Genomic DNA, 13,244 nt, shown 5'->3' on the forward strand with positions numbered 1-13,244 from the left:
TCACGACTGTCTTGGTGTGCTTGGACCATGATAGTTTGGGGCCCCTGTGTTGAGGATCAGCGTTGCGGATGTGTTGTTACCTACCCTTAAAAACCACGAGAAAAATTCAATTTCACATAAATAAGGATATTTAATATTTTCATGTTCAGAAGTCAGAACTCATCACCTGCTATGTAAAAGAGACAGAAGAAGGCACAATGGTCAATGCTATCCGGGATCCTTGGGACATCCCTACCCTAAACCCTAACCTTAACCATTTTAACTGTCAACTTCAACAGGCTAGGGACGTCCCACGGATGTATCTCTACCTGGAAATACATGATCTAAGTGATTGATAGTTGGTATTCAGCAGTCATAAAGCCTTATTTACTTTTATGAACTACTAAAATAGTGATTTTGTCTGACAGCATAGACAGCAGCTCTACACTTTATTGACTGACTGATCCATTCATCCTTCCATCCCTCCTCAGCCTTCCTCTCCTCTGAAGACCCAGTGAGGGTGGAGCTCAGTCAGAGAGCTGTTGAGGGACTGGTTAGAAAGAACACTTCTACAGCCAGAGAGGTGAGAGGTCACACATGGTTTAGATGGTAAATATTTATGTCCCCTTAGTGGTTCATCACATAAGCAAAAGGGAATATGTTCCATCATCTATGTTTATTTACAGTAGTGCAAATTGTCCACTGATATTGGTGTAATTTCTCACCCCATTTGGCTGTATGAAAGTTAATTTCCCCTTAGGCACACACATTTGTTCTTTGCTATTATGAAGGTCATTTGTGTAGAATGTACTTTTCCCCACTCATTCACCCCACCTCTTTACATTGCTGATGCATATTCAATGGCCTGACTGCGTCCAGACTGTCAAAGGCCCATCCTGGTAGATCTGAACCTAATGGAGCTTGGAGTGATCGGATGACAGAAGTCACATTTAGGTGCCAGGTGTAACTGAGGCCATAGATGCTCCATATCCATTACTTGTAATGTGTTATATAATATGACTAAATGTGTTTATTTCTGTGTTGCAGGGGGAGTCAAGAAATGGAACGGCAAGGCCACAGAACATGACATAAGCAGAGCTGTGGGAGACCACCTCAAGCCCCTGGTAGAGCCGGGGGTGGTGTTTACCACTCCACCAGCAGAGCTGTGGGAGACCACCTCAAGCCCCTGGTAGAGCCGGGGTGGTGTTTAACACTCCACCAGGCCTTCAGCAGGCTGGAAAAGTGGGATTGATACTGATTTTCATACTAAGATAGACCAAGAGTCTGTTGATATTTTCAAATCAAGCGTTATTTATACAGCACATGTCAGACATGGATGCAACACAATGGCTTCACAGGAAAAAAACTAAGAAAATAAACAGAAATATTTAGTATACAACAAACATAAGAGGATAAAAAACAGAAGAATAACAACTGAAAGACTAATGAACATTGCAAGGAAATGCCATTGATTAAAATATAAACAATATGATGCTATATCCAACCCAACCCAAAATATAAGCTTGTTTTTTAGGAGGGGTTCTGAAAGACACTATGGGGGTGTCGACTGAAAGTTGACTAGTAACAACAACTGGGACCTAAAAGACACCCACCATGAGACCCACTAAATCTGCCCAAGAAGAGGCAAACAAAAGAAAAACTCACACCAAACTTACAGACAGGAAGCAAACCAAAAAGGTGGAGCAACTAAAGGTGTTGACTCTCCACATCTATCAAAACAACTGGAGCACTGGGCCAGACACTCTTAAATAGAACCTGGACCAGCTCAGGTGAAACACCTTCCCACTAACGAGATGGACAAGCCAGCACAGGTGTAACACATACTGACTAACGAGGTGACACCAATCAGTGCGTCCTACATGTTAACGAGTTATACATGCTGACGAGCTATTCGTCCTGATGAGCTATACGTGGTACCGAGCTATACGTGCTGACGAGCTATACGTGCTATGAGCTATACGTGTTGACGAGCTATACGTCCTGACGAGCTATACGTGCTAACGAACTATACGTGCTAACGAGCATACGTGCTAACGAGCTATACGTGCTAACGAGCTATACGTGCTAACGAGCTATACGTGCTAACGAGCTATACGTGCTAACGAGCTATACGTGCTAACGAGCTATACGTGCTAACGAGCTATACGTGCTAAAGTCCAACCTCAAAACATAAATGGAAAAACCAAAGCCCGTAACACCTTCCCCCTTTAGACAACAAATATATCCTATATTTTTGTTGGACAAGTATGCTCACCTCCAACAGAAAACAACTTCCATTTCACATAATCAACTACAATATAAACATAGTGTCTACTGGCTGTCAACAATTAAAAACAAGAAAAAACACATTTCTAAATAATAATATACAATAGTATTATAGTACTGGCTACTAGAACCCTCCTCTTCCTAAAACTCACTCGCTTCTAGAACTCTGGTCCCCTTGGAATGAGCCCAAAAAACTAAATCTCCAATACGGAAAAACGTGCAGTCAAAATAAATTGTGATCCATGGCAACGCACTGGCTAAACGCAAAACTTGTTGACTGCCCACCCTTGAGACAATCAGCAACCAACTCCTGCAATATCCGTAGTAACATTCCACCCTACTTCGCTCTCTCTTTCAGGGTTTACTCGATAGGCATGTTGTTGGGTCGGGCCCAGTCCCCAATGTCATGCATTTGGGTTAGCTCATCTGAGAATGAACCCTGATATTCTAAAAGCAGGGCAACATTGTCAATATAATTATACACAAAAACAGTCAGCTGGTTGCATAAATAATTATGATTACTTTTGAGTCATGCTTCTTCAGTAGTGGAATAAAGACAATTAGCATTTGAATGTTGTCAAGAAATACTGGAGTGATGTCAGATTGTCAATAAAATTGATTATAGACCAATTTATTATACTGCTTTCATGTGTGTATATACACAAACATCTGCAACAATTATCATATTACATGTATTTTTTTTAAACAAGCAGCTTTTTCAACTCGTAGAAAACAGCTAGCTACATTTTGAAGTGCTGCATTTTGATTAAAGTGGGTCACCAAAGCAGTAAGTGTAACACAGCTCTTTTTTTGTTAGACACTTCTTGTTAAATAATACTCTTTCAATTCAGAGCCTGGATTTCCCCTGAGGCTAATATACATATCATGCTGCAATCAATTGAACAGGGCAAACGATAAGGTAGAACATCATTAAAACATCATTAAAAAACTCCTACTACAATGTTACAACATTCTACATTGTGATATCATTAAAATACTCCTACTACAATGTTAAAACATTCTACATTGTGATATCATTAAAATACTCCTACTACAATGTTAAAACATTCTACATTGTGACATTATTTCATTGATATCATGAAACAACTTCTTCTTGTATGCATTTTCTGATGTTTGATCAGAGATCTTTTATCAGCGTATCTCTTGTCACATTGATCACAGCTATAAGATTTCTCTCCTGTGTGTGTTCTCTGGTGTACTATCAGGTTGTTTAGCTGAGTAAAACTCTTCCCACATTGATCACAGCTATAAGGTTTCTCTCCAGTGTGTGTACGCTGGTGTACTATCAGGTTGTTTAGCTGAGTAAAACTCTTCCCACATTGACCACAGCTATACGGTTTCTCTCCTGTGTGTGTTCTCTGGTGTATTTTAAGTTCTGATGAAGATGTGCAACCTTTCCCACAGTCAGAGCAGAAGTGAGATTTCTTCCCTGTGGATCTCTGCTGGTGTTCTGATCTGGAGAGACTCTTCTCTGCCTCGTCAGCATCATAAGGTTGCTGAGGCTCCCCAGAGGATCCACGATAGTCCCGTATCTCTCCTGTGTGAACAACAAAGTCAGATGATTAAAGGCCCACAACAGTGGAAATCCACTGTAAAAGGTGATGCCAACAGCGTAGCCATGATGTTGTACAACAATTGACGTCTGTAATGAATGTTAAAATTATTTGACAATTGTCTTAAAATGAGCAAGAATAGTCATATTTTAGTAGTAACATCGATGATTGTAGGCTAGAAATAAGTTATTCATGTTGTTGAAACTAAGCACTGTGCCAGACGACTTTTGGTCTCCAATATAAGCCCCTTTCTGAGTTTAATAAAATTGCGGCACGAGGGCGATGCACATGCAATTTGGTTGTATAAACTCCTCCCTGCTAATGAGGAAACCAACAGTTATGGATGTAGTATATCTGTCTGGAGCAAAACTGGTGAGCAAAGATTTTAGTTTTTCACAGTGTATTCTGAATGTGAATGGGGGAAAACTCAGGGGAGTGCATTTCACACTACTTTGGATTATAATTGTAAGGCTCGTTTGAATGTCCTGTGTAATATAATGTTTGCTACAGTATTTAGAAATATGTTTAATTATTGAAGAATCGCGTTAATGACAGTATCTATTTGGGTGTTGTCAATAAAGTTATGATTTTTTAAATGTATTTTTAATTACATTTTTTCCCCACCTTTATTTAACCAGGTGGCCAGTTGAGAACAAGTTCTCATTCACAACTGCGACCTGGCCAAGAAAAATCAAAGCAGTGCGACAAAAAAACAACACAGAGTTACACATGGGATAAACAAAAGTACAGTCAATAACACAATAGAAAAATCTATATACAGTGTGATGGAGTAAGGAGGTAAGGCAATAAACAGGCCATGCTATGGGTGGGTGTTGCTATGGTGACCAGTGAGCTGAGTTAAGGCGGAGCTTTACCTAGCAAAGACTTATAGATGACCTGGAGCCAGTGGGTTTAGCGATGAATATGTAGCGAGGACCAGCCAACGAGAGCATACAGGTCGTAGTGGTGGGTGGTATATGGGGCTTTGGTGACAAAACGGATGACACTGTGATGGACTGCATCCAGTTCGCTGAGTAGAGTGTTGGAGGCTATTTTGTAAATGACATCGCTAAAGTCAAGGATCGGCAGGATAGTCAGTTTTACGAGGGTATGTTTGGCAGCGTGAGTGTAGGAGGTTTTGTTGTGAAATAGGAAGCATATTCTAGATTTAATTTGGGATTGGAGATGTTTAATGTGAGTCTGGAAGGAGAGTTTACAGTCTAACCAGACACCTAGGTATTTGTAGTTGTCCACATATTCTAAGTCAGAACCGTCCAGAGTAGTGATGCTAGTCGGGCGGATGAGGGCAGCGATCGGTTGAAGAGCATGCATTTAGTTTTACTAGCGTTTAAGAGCAGATGGAGGCCACGGAAGGAGAGTTGTATGACATTGAAGCTCATTTGGAGGTTTGTTAACACAGTGTCCACAGAAGGGCCAGATGTATACAGAATGGTGTTGCCTGCGTCGAGGTGGATCAGAGAATCACCCGCAGCAAGAGCGACATCATTGATATATACAGAGAAAAGAGTCGGCCAGAGAATTGAACCCTGTGGTACCCCATAGAGACTACCAGAGGTCCGGACAACAGGCCCTCCGATTTGACACACTGAACTCTATCTGAGAAGTAGTTGGTGAACCAGGCGAGGCAGTCATTTGAGAAACCAAGGCTGTTGAGTCTGCCGATAAGAATGTGGTGATTGACAGAGTCGAAAGCCTTGCCTTAACCTTTATCACTAGACACCTCATAGTGAGCTACAGGTAGGAATCAGCAATGAATCCCAATAATGAGACACCTCTGGGGAGGGGTGTCAGCAACATAAAAAAAAAAATTTTGATACACTGCCGATTTTGCAGGTTTTCCTACTTACAAAGCATGTAGAGATCTGTAATTTTACACTTCAACTGTGAGAGACGGAATCTAAAACAAAAATCCAGAAAATCACATTGTATGATTAAGTAATTAATTTGCATTTTATTGCATGACATAAGAATTTGATCACCTACCAACCAGTAAGAATTCCGGCTCTCACAGACCTGTTAGCTTTTCTTTAACCTGTTTGGCGTGCAAGTCCGACGTCGGTACACTTATGACAACAGCAGAGTGCAGGGCGTGAAATTCAAAAGATATTTTTTTTAAATATTTAACTTTCACACATTAACAAGTCCAAGACACCAGATGAAAAGGTACACATCTTGTGAATCAAGCCAACATGTCCGATTTTTTTAATGTTTTACAGGGAAGACACAATATGTAAATCTATTAGCTAACCACGTTAGCAAAAGACACCACTATTTTTACTCCATCAGTTTTTTACTCCATCAGTACAAATTCGACCAAATAAAGATATAAATAGCCACTAACCAAGAAACAACTTCATCAGATGACAGTCTGATAACATATTTATTGTATAGCATATGTTTTGTTAGAAAAATGTGCATATTTCAGGTATAAATCATAGTTTACATTGCAGCTACAGTCAGAAATTGCACCGAAAGCAGACAGAAAAATTACAGACCCCAACGCCAAATAACTAAATAATCATCATAAAACATTTCTGAAAAATACATAGTGTACAGCAATTGAAAGACAGGCATGGACTGGAGTGTGAACTGAGGTCCACACTCCAGTCCAGTTGATGGTGGTAATGCACCTTAAAGTTGGTTTCCAACCACCATATAAAGTCCAAAGAAGAAAAAGAAGCCTAAAGGAAGGTGAAATTACAAGAAACGAATTTGGTTTATCGTTTGGGGTATTGCAACTGGTTACTTATTTTGATGTGATATGAAAGTATTGTGTGAAATTATTCTGAATTGATATGAAAGTACAGCGATTTATGTTTCTAGGAATGTATCGCAATTGAGAATGGATTCACATTTAGATGGAATATTTGACTATTTTACCTGCCAGAGCCAGTCTACCTCTGAAAATAACATACAGTCCTTGGACCTTGAGGAGTAACGGGGGCAGCAATCAGCAGTAGAAACAATAACAGGTCTATTGCACAATAACAATAACAAAGCGTACTCCCTGCCCGTTTCGGTAAAAAGCTGAGGGATGGGAATGAAGAAATGTAACCATCCATGATATCAACATTATAGTTTTAACCATGTTTTGAGGATATACAGTGTTTGTTTATATTTACTGACAAACATTGGAATAAAAAAAGCTCATATTTTGGGTTCTGATGGGGTACGACAGTTGAACTAAGCTCATGAGGCATTTATAAGTGAATTCTTAAAGACACAATGGGTACATATCATTAATGTATAAGTCCCAAAATGGATGTAACAACTGCTGGTTGCCCCTTTAAGACTACATATTGGGCTAATCTAATAGGAGATATTGAGGACTACAGTATTTCAGGCATTGTCATTAGATGCGTTTGATCAATTGTTAATGTTTTGTTGATGGTCCACTCTTGATGTTCTACACGTTACAGTGTAGCTTCAGCCATTCCTACAGAACAACATTAAAGTGTAGAACACCTTTACTGCATATTGGTTCAACGACTGCAGAGACGGTACTTACTGGGGTTAAACAGATCTCCAACCTCCTCTTCTTCCTCCAATGTGACAGTAATCTCCCCCTCCTCCTCTTTCACACCAATAACTGCGTCCTCCTCTTTCACATCCATCTCCTCTTCTTTTACTGTAACATCCTCCTCTTCTTTTACTGTAACATCCTCCTCCTCTTTCACTGAAACGTCTTTCTCCTCTTCTTTCACTGTAACGTCTTCCTCTTTCACTGTAACAGCCTCACCCTCTACTTCTTGTTTCACTGTGACATCCTCTTCTTCCTCCTCCTCTTTCACGGCAATGTTCAGCCCCAGACCCTCTTTCTCCGTCCAGCAGACCTCTTCTTTAACAAGAGGGGAGAAGCTTACTGACCTCATGGTCGGGGATGTTAGCTAGCTAGCTATCATTAGCGACTAGGCTAGTGCTAACTTAACCAGCCAGCTACTATAGCTGACTAATACAAAAAAACGTAATATTCAATTAAATAGGTTAACAAGTTGATACGATAGAAGTGTGGCTAAAACACAGTAGCTAATATACACCGAAAGCGTATAAATAGCTTGAATCTTTCGGCTATGTTGGCTAGCAAGCTACCGAGGTGGTTGACGAGCTGTTTCTGAAGAACCGTCCACTAGATTATACGTCACGCTGGCAGCGTCGCCTAAAAGACGCACATCGCCGTCTGCTGACTGGAGGTGAAACGCAGTTGAGGATCATATTTTATTTTCAGACAAAGATTATTTTAAATGGATTTAATTAAATAATACTATTATATTGAGACATACAAAGACAGGAATGTGTTGATTGATTAATGTGAATAAAAAATGTTTACCACAGCACATTTAAGGCAGTTTCATTAAGTTATACTACATCTAAATTAGCAGCTAGCTACTGTAGGTCTATACTGCTCCTACATGGTGTAACAATACATCATATAGATGTATATAATGAACAGACTAGGTCTATACTGCTCCAACATGGTGTAACAATACATCATATAGATGTATATAATGAACAGACTAGGTCTATACTGCTCCAACATGGTGTAACAATACATCATGTAAATGTATATAATGAACAGACTAGGTCTATACTGCTCCAACATGGTGTAACAATACATCATATAGATGTATATAATGAACAGACTAGGTCTATACTGCTCCAACATGGTGTAACAATACATCATGTAAATGTATATAATGAACAGACTAGGTCTATACTGCTCCTACATGGTTTAAAAATACATCATATAGATGTATATAATGAACTGACTAGGTCTATACTGCTCCTACATGGTGTAACAATACATCATGTAGATGTATATAATGAACAGACTAGGTCTATACTGCTCCTACATGGTTTAAAAATACATCATATAGATGTATATAATGAACAGACTAGGTCTATACTGCTCCTACATGGTTTAAAAATACATCATATAGATGTATATAATGAACAGACTAGGTCTATACTGCTCCAACATGGTGTAACAATACATCATGTAAATGTATATAATGAACAGACTAGGTCTATACTGCTCCTACATGGTGTAACAATACATCATGTAGATGTATATAATGAACAGACTAGGTCTATACTGCTCCTACATGTTTATGCATTATTATGTGTTATTTCTTTCTCCTTTATTTAACCAGGTCGGCCAGTTGAGAACAAGTTCTCATTTACAACTGCGACCTGGTCAAGATAAAGCAAAGCAGTTCGACAAAAACAACAACACAGAGTTACACATGAACAAACATTCAGTCAACAACACAATAGAAGACAGAGAATATATTTTTATGTTTAGAAATATTGTGAAACACGATCATTCCATTATTAATGCAGATATTATGGACATTTTATTTAAAACATGTAATTAAACTATAATTGTAGCTTCTTTAATTAAGACCCAAAATGTATTTGCTATAATGTGTGCTATTGCCCGGCTATTAAAAGGAACAGGCGACTATTTGAGACTCAGCCTCAGAAATGTTTGGTCACATGGAGTCAAGTGGTCACTAGATGTCTACAGTGCCAAAGAGAATTATAGTTGGGAGTGTTGGGAGTGTCCAGTGTGTTGATATAACGGTAATAATGTCACTTGGAGTCAAGTGGTCACTAGATGTCTACGGTACCAAAGAGAATTATAGTTGGGAGTGTTGGGAGTGTCCAGTGTGTTGATATAACGGTAAGGTCTGAATGCTTTCCGAATGCATTGCATATATAGGGGCAGTACTTAGTGACATCACTTCATGAAACAGGAGGTACAAATATATAACTTAGGTTCACAATATCAACATTCAATGTATCAACATATATGACCAAGCTGGAAGTGGAAACGCCAGCCCAGCCACAATCCTAGAGGTTCACTGATGATCAACCTCCTCCTTCACATCTGACTCCTGATGATCAACCTCCTCCTTCACATCTGACTCCTGATGATCAACCTCCTCCTTCATATCTGACTCCTGATGATCAACCTCCTCCTTCACATCTGACTCCTGATGATCAACCTCCTCCTTCACATCTGACTCCTGATGCTCAACCTCCTCCTTCACATCTGACTCCTGTGATCAATCCAGAGCGTCTTCTTTTTTTGGGAATCGCGATAGGACGTCATCACCACAACCGCCCACTAGTTAATTGTCATTCAGGTTATTAATGGGAAGAACATTAGCAATATGTCCTGTCTGGTAACTTGTCTCGTTCAAAGGATTCACATTGGCAGGTGAACAGGGAGAAACCCCATTTAAAAAACTCAGTTGATCTTAAACTGCGGAAAAACTTTTGGAAGTCTTTAACTGCATCAAAGTCTGTGGCCTGTGATGTTGGGACAAATGATAGTCCCTTATTATACAAGAGACAAAATCCACAAATTCTACAGCACAACGGCAGAGTCATGTCTTCAGTGTAAAACTAACAATGACTCAATAATCCTTCTGGGAATGTTATGATGTCATAAAGTTATGGGCGGAGTTAGAAAGTTGGCTGTCAGAAGTACAGTTATACAACGTAAAATTACTTTTAATCTGTCTGTCTGTATATTTCAAAACATGACATTTGAGGGTGCAGTGAGATAGCCCAGAGTTGGACGATACTTTTCTCGTCAATCATCTTAAATATTATACTTAATTAAACCTGGAAATCAACCAATCCTCTGTGGTTAATTCAATAGAAAGGTCAAATGCTTTATTATCTAAAAGTTGAAAGTGAGTTGGCAACGGACAGAAAAAAGGTGATGGAGGTGTGTTCTAGTGGGTCTGGGCAGGTGTGATGTAGTTAATGGAGATGGAGGTGTGTTCTAGTGGGTCTGGGCAGGTGTGATGTAGTTAATGGAGATGGAGGTGTGTTCTAGTGGGTCTGGACAGGTGTGATGTAGTTAATGGAGATGGAGGTGTGTTCTAGTGGGTCTGGGCAGGTGTGATGTAGTTAATGGAGATGGAGGTGTGTTCTAGTGGGTCTGGGCAGGTGTGATGTAGTTAATGGAGATGGAGGTGTGTTCTAGTGGGTCTGGACAGGTGTGATGTAGTTAATGGAGATGGAGGTGTGTTCTAGTGGGTCTGGGCAGGTGTGATGTAGTTAATGTTTGTATGATGTTGTAATTTGTATGTGTATGTTTATAAAATATCAAATTAAATATATGTTTTAAGTCCCAATGCAAAGTTACACCTTATTACATTTAACCAATCAGAATTCAAAAGAATGCCAAAGTCAGGTGTGAAGTAATATGGAGGACCAGCCTATTCCCTATGATGTAAACTACAACAGAAATAACTTCAAATGTAGAACTTCAAATTAAACCAATCATTTGAACTCATGATTTCATGAAAATCCCCCAAATCCACAATATAAAGATTACAAGATTATTATTGTCAGTCAGCTAGCGCGCTAGCAGTAAGCCAAGGTTGTAAAAGTTACAAAACTCCCACAGTCTACTTCACAGAGAACATGCTGAAAAGTAGTGATGGGGAAACAAAGCTTCCTGAAGCATTGATGCTTTACAGCCAATTGTGTCAAAAAATAGGTTCATTACTCAAGGCTTTGAGCGAAACAGAATTTAGAACAGCCACATTTTATAGATGACGTCCGTAGCAGCGTAGCCATTATGTCATATATTAAACCTTTATGTCTTCTTCTAAACCACTGGCCTTGATCGAGAGCATCAAATCCATTCTGCATTGTGGGTAAATTGACTGGCTGACTGATTTATAAATAATAATGAGTAGTTATTTATGATGTATAGTGATTTGTAGATCAGTCCGTTGGCAGTCACCTGCAGTGTCGAACACGCCCAATACCAAACCAATCAGGTGGATGTTAGACTAAATGAATCTCCAGACGCCATTGATGACGTGCTGCTGATAAAGTGATACAGGTATCAACACACTGCTTTGAATTATTGTTTAGTGATTTGGACGCATGGCTCGTAGCTCCGGTATCAAAAGTAACATATCGACAAGTTGACACAACATAAAGGAGCAAGCAGGTTGATTTCCTCTTTTGATTTGAGCCCACGGCAAGAAGGCACCAGAGCCTACCGTGCTAACGGGTTCCCACTAGATAACACAACCACACAGTTAATGAAAAGCATGAGGTGAAGCTTGAGCTAGATATCAACCTATCGAGCTAGTGACCTTCATGGTCTCTCAAGTCAGTGAGTCAACACAGGAAGGAGCAATGGATGGATAGTTCATTTATTTCCAAAGCTGCAATGATGGGACACACACAGTAAGGATGAATGATCAGTAGTGACGGGATATAAATAGCACTCCCACAGCAATTCTACATTAATCTGCCCTATAATATACTAACAAAAAAACTATTGAAATGTCAATCAGTCATTGTGATCGTATAGTGGATTTAACAATTCCTAATAATTCCTAATTTACTATAATAAATGAATCAATTGTTTACATGTGTCTCATATTCACTCCATCAGAATAAACTGTCATCCATTTTACTAACAAAATATATCAAATATACCTGGAAAATGACTAAATGTCCCCCTCTGGTGGTGAAGAAGTATAACACACCTAAACTAACAAAACCGGGCTAATAAACTGGCTGGTGTTCATGCGTTTATAAAACATGTACTTTATACATTTGTCATAAATGACCTGCATTGATGAGACACGCAGTGTGGATGAATGATCAGTAGTCGACAGGGTAAAAATAGCACTCATAAAGAAGATGCATTTTCCAGTTAGATACCAACTTGAAAGAGGGAACTTTAGCATAAAACCCACATAGGAAAACTGAGATTTTGCAAATAACATTTAAAGAGAGGCTTATTTGACACCAAACCAACAACAGTAGTTACTAAAACATAAATTGCTAATGTATGATATAAAAGGTGGATTTAATAATGTAATGTCAACTTTATATATTTCTATCCCGGGACTATTCAATTTTGAACTCACCCACAGCAATTCTCCATAAATCTGCTGTGGATTACCCAGAATCCCGAAATAAATTAATACATATGTGATAATTCAAAAACATAACTGGTTGTGCTTATAGGGAACCAGATCGTGAACACAACTAAGTTACTAAGTCTTTAACCACACTGTATTGTTACACTGGTGAGTAAAAACTCATGCTTCCTACACGAACTTTTTGTCTGAACGTTATAATATATATTTTACGTCACACTAGCGTCATTGTCTTAAAGTCGCACATCTCCATCGCAGTCAGAGGTTCAGACTGAGCGTTACCCACTCCAGTCAGCTGATGGCGGTGTGCGATTTTAAGGCAATGCTGTTAGTGTGACGTATAATCTAGTGGACGTAACGCAATGCTGTTAGTGTGACGTATAATCTAGTGGACGGAACGCTTCTTTCAACAGCAGCAACAGTAATTCAGCCACATCGGTAGCTTGCTAGACAAGAT

The 13,244-nt window shown here is 39.3% G+C and overlaps 1 protein-coding gene across 1 annotated transcript; it reads right to left on the minus strand.

Moving 5' to 3' along the window:
- Window positions 1–1,270: 1,270 nt before the first annotated feature.
- LOC129848837 (zinc finger protein 3-like) lies at window positions 1,271–7,990 on the minus strand. Its single transcript, XM_055915926.1, has 2 exons — window positions 7,369–7,990; window positions 1,271–3,823 (listed from the first exon to the last, which is right to left on the minus strand). The coding sequence occupies exons 1-2, from the start codon at window positions 7,730–7,732 to the stop codon at window positions 3,348–3,350; spliced, it is 840 nt and encodes a 279-aa protein (XP_055771901.1). The 5' UTR covers window positions 7,733–7,990; the 3' UTR covers window positions 1,271–3,347.
- Between the last annotated feature and the right edge of the window lie 5,254 nt (window positions 7,991–13,244).

Source organism: Salvelinus fontinalis, unplaced genomic scaffold (assembly GCF_029448725.1).
Source record: "Salvelinus fontinalis isolate EN_2023a unplaced genomic scaffold, ASM2944872v1 scaffold_1216, whole genome shotgun sequence".
Lineage (NCBI taxonomy): Eukaryota > Metazoa > Chordata > Actinopteri > Salmoniformes > Salmonidae > Salvelinus > Salvelinus fontinalis.

Coding starts and splice junctions, on each gene's coding strand:
- LOC129848837 (XM_055915926.1), bottom strand. CDS start 7,732: ATGAGGTCAGTAAGCTTCTCCCCTCTTGTTAAAGAAGAGGTCTGCTGG. Junction 3,824..7,368: donor TGGAGATCTGTTTAACCCCA/GTAAGTACCGTC, acceptor TTGTTCACACAG/GAGAGATACGGGACTATCGT.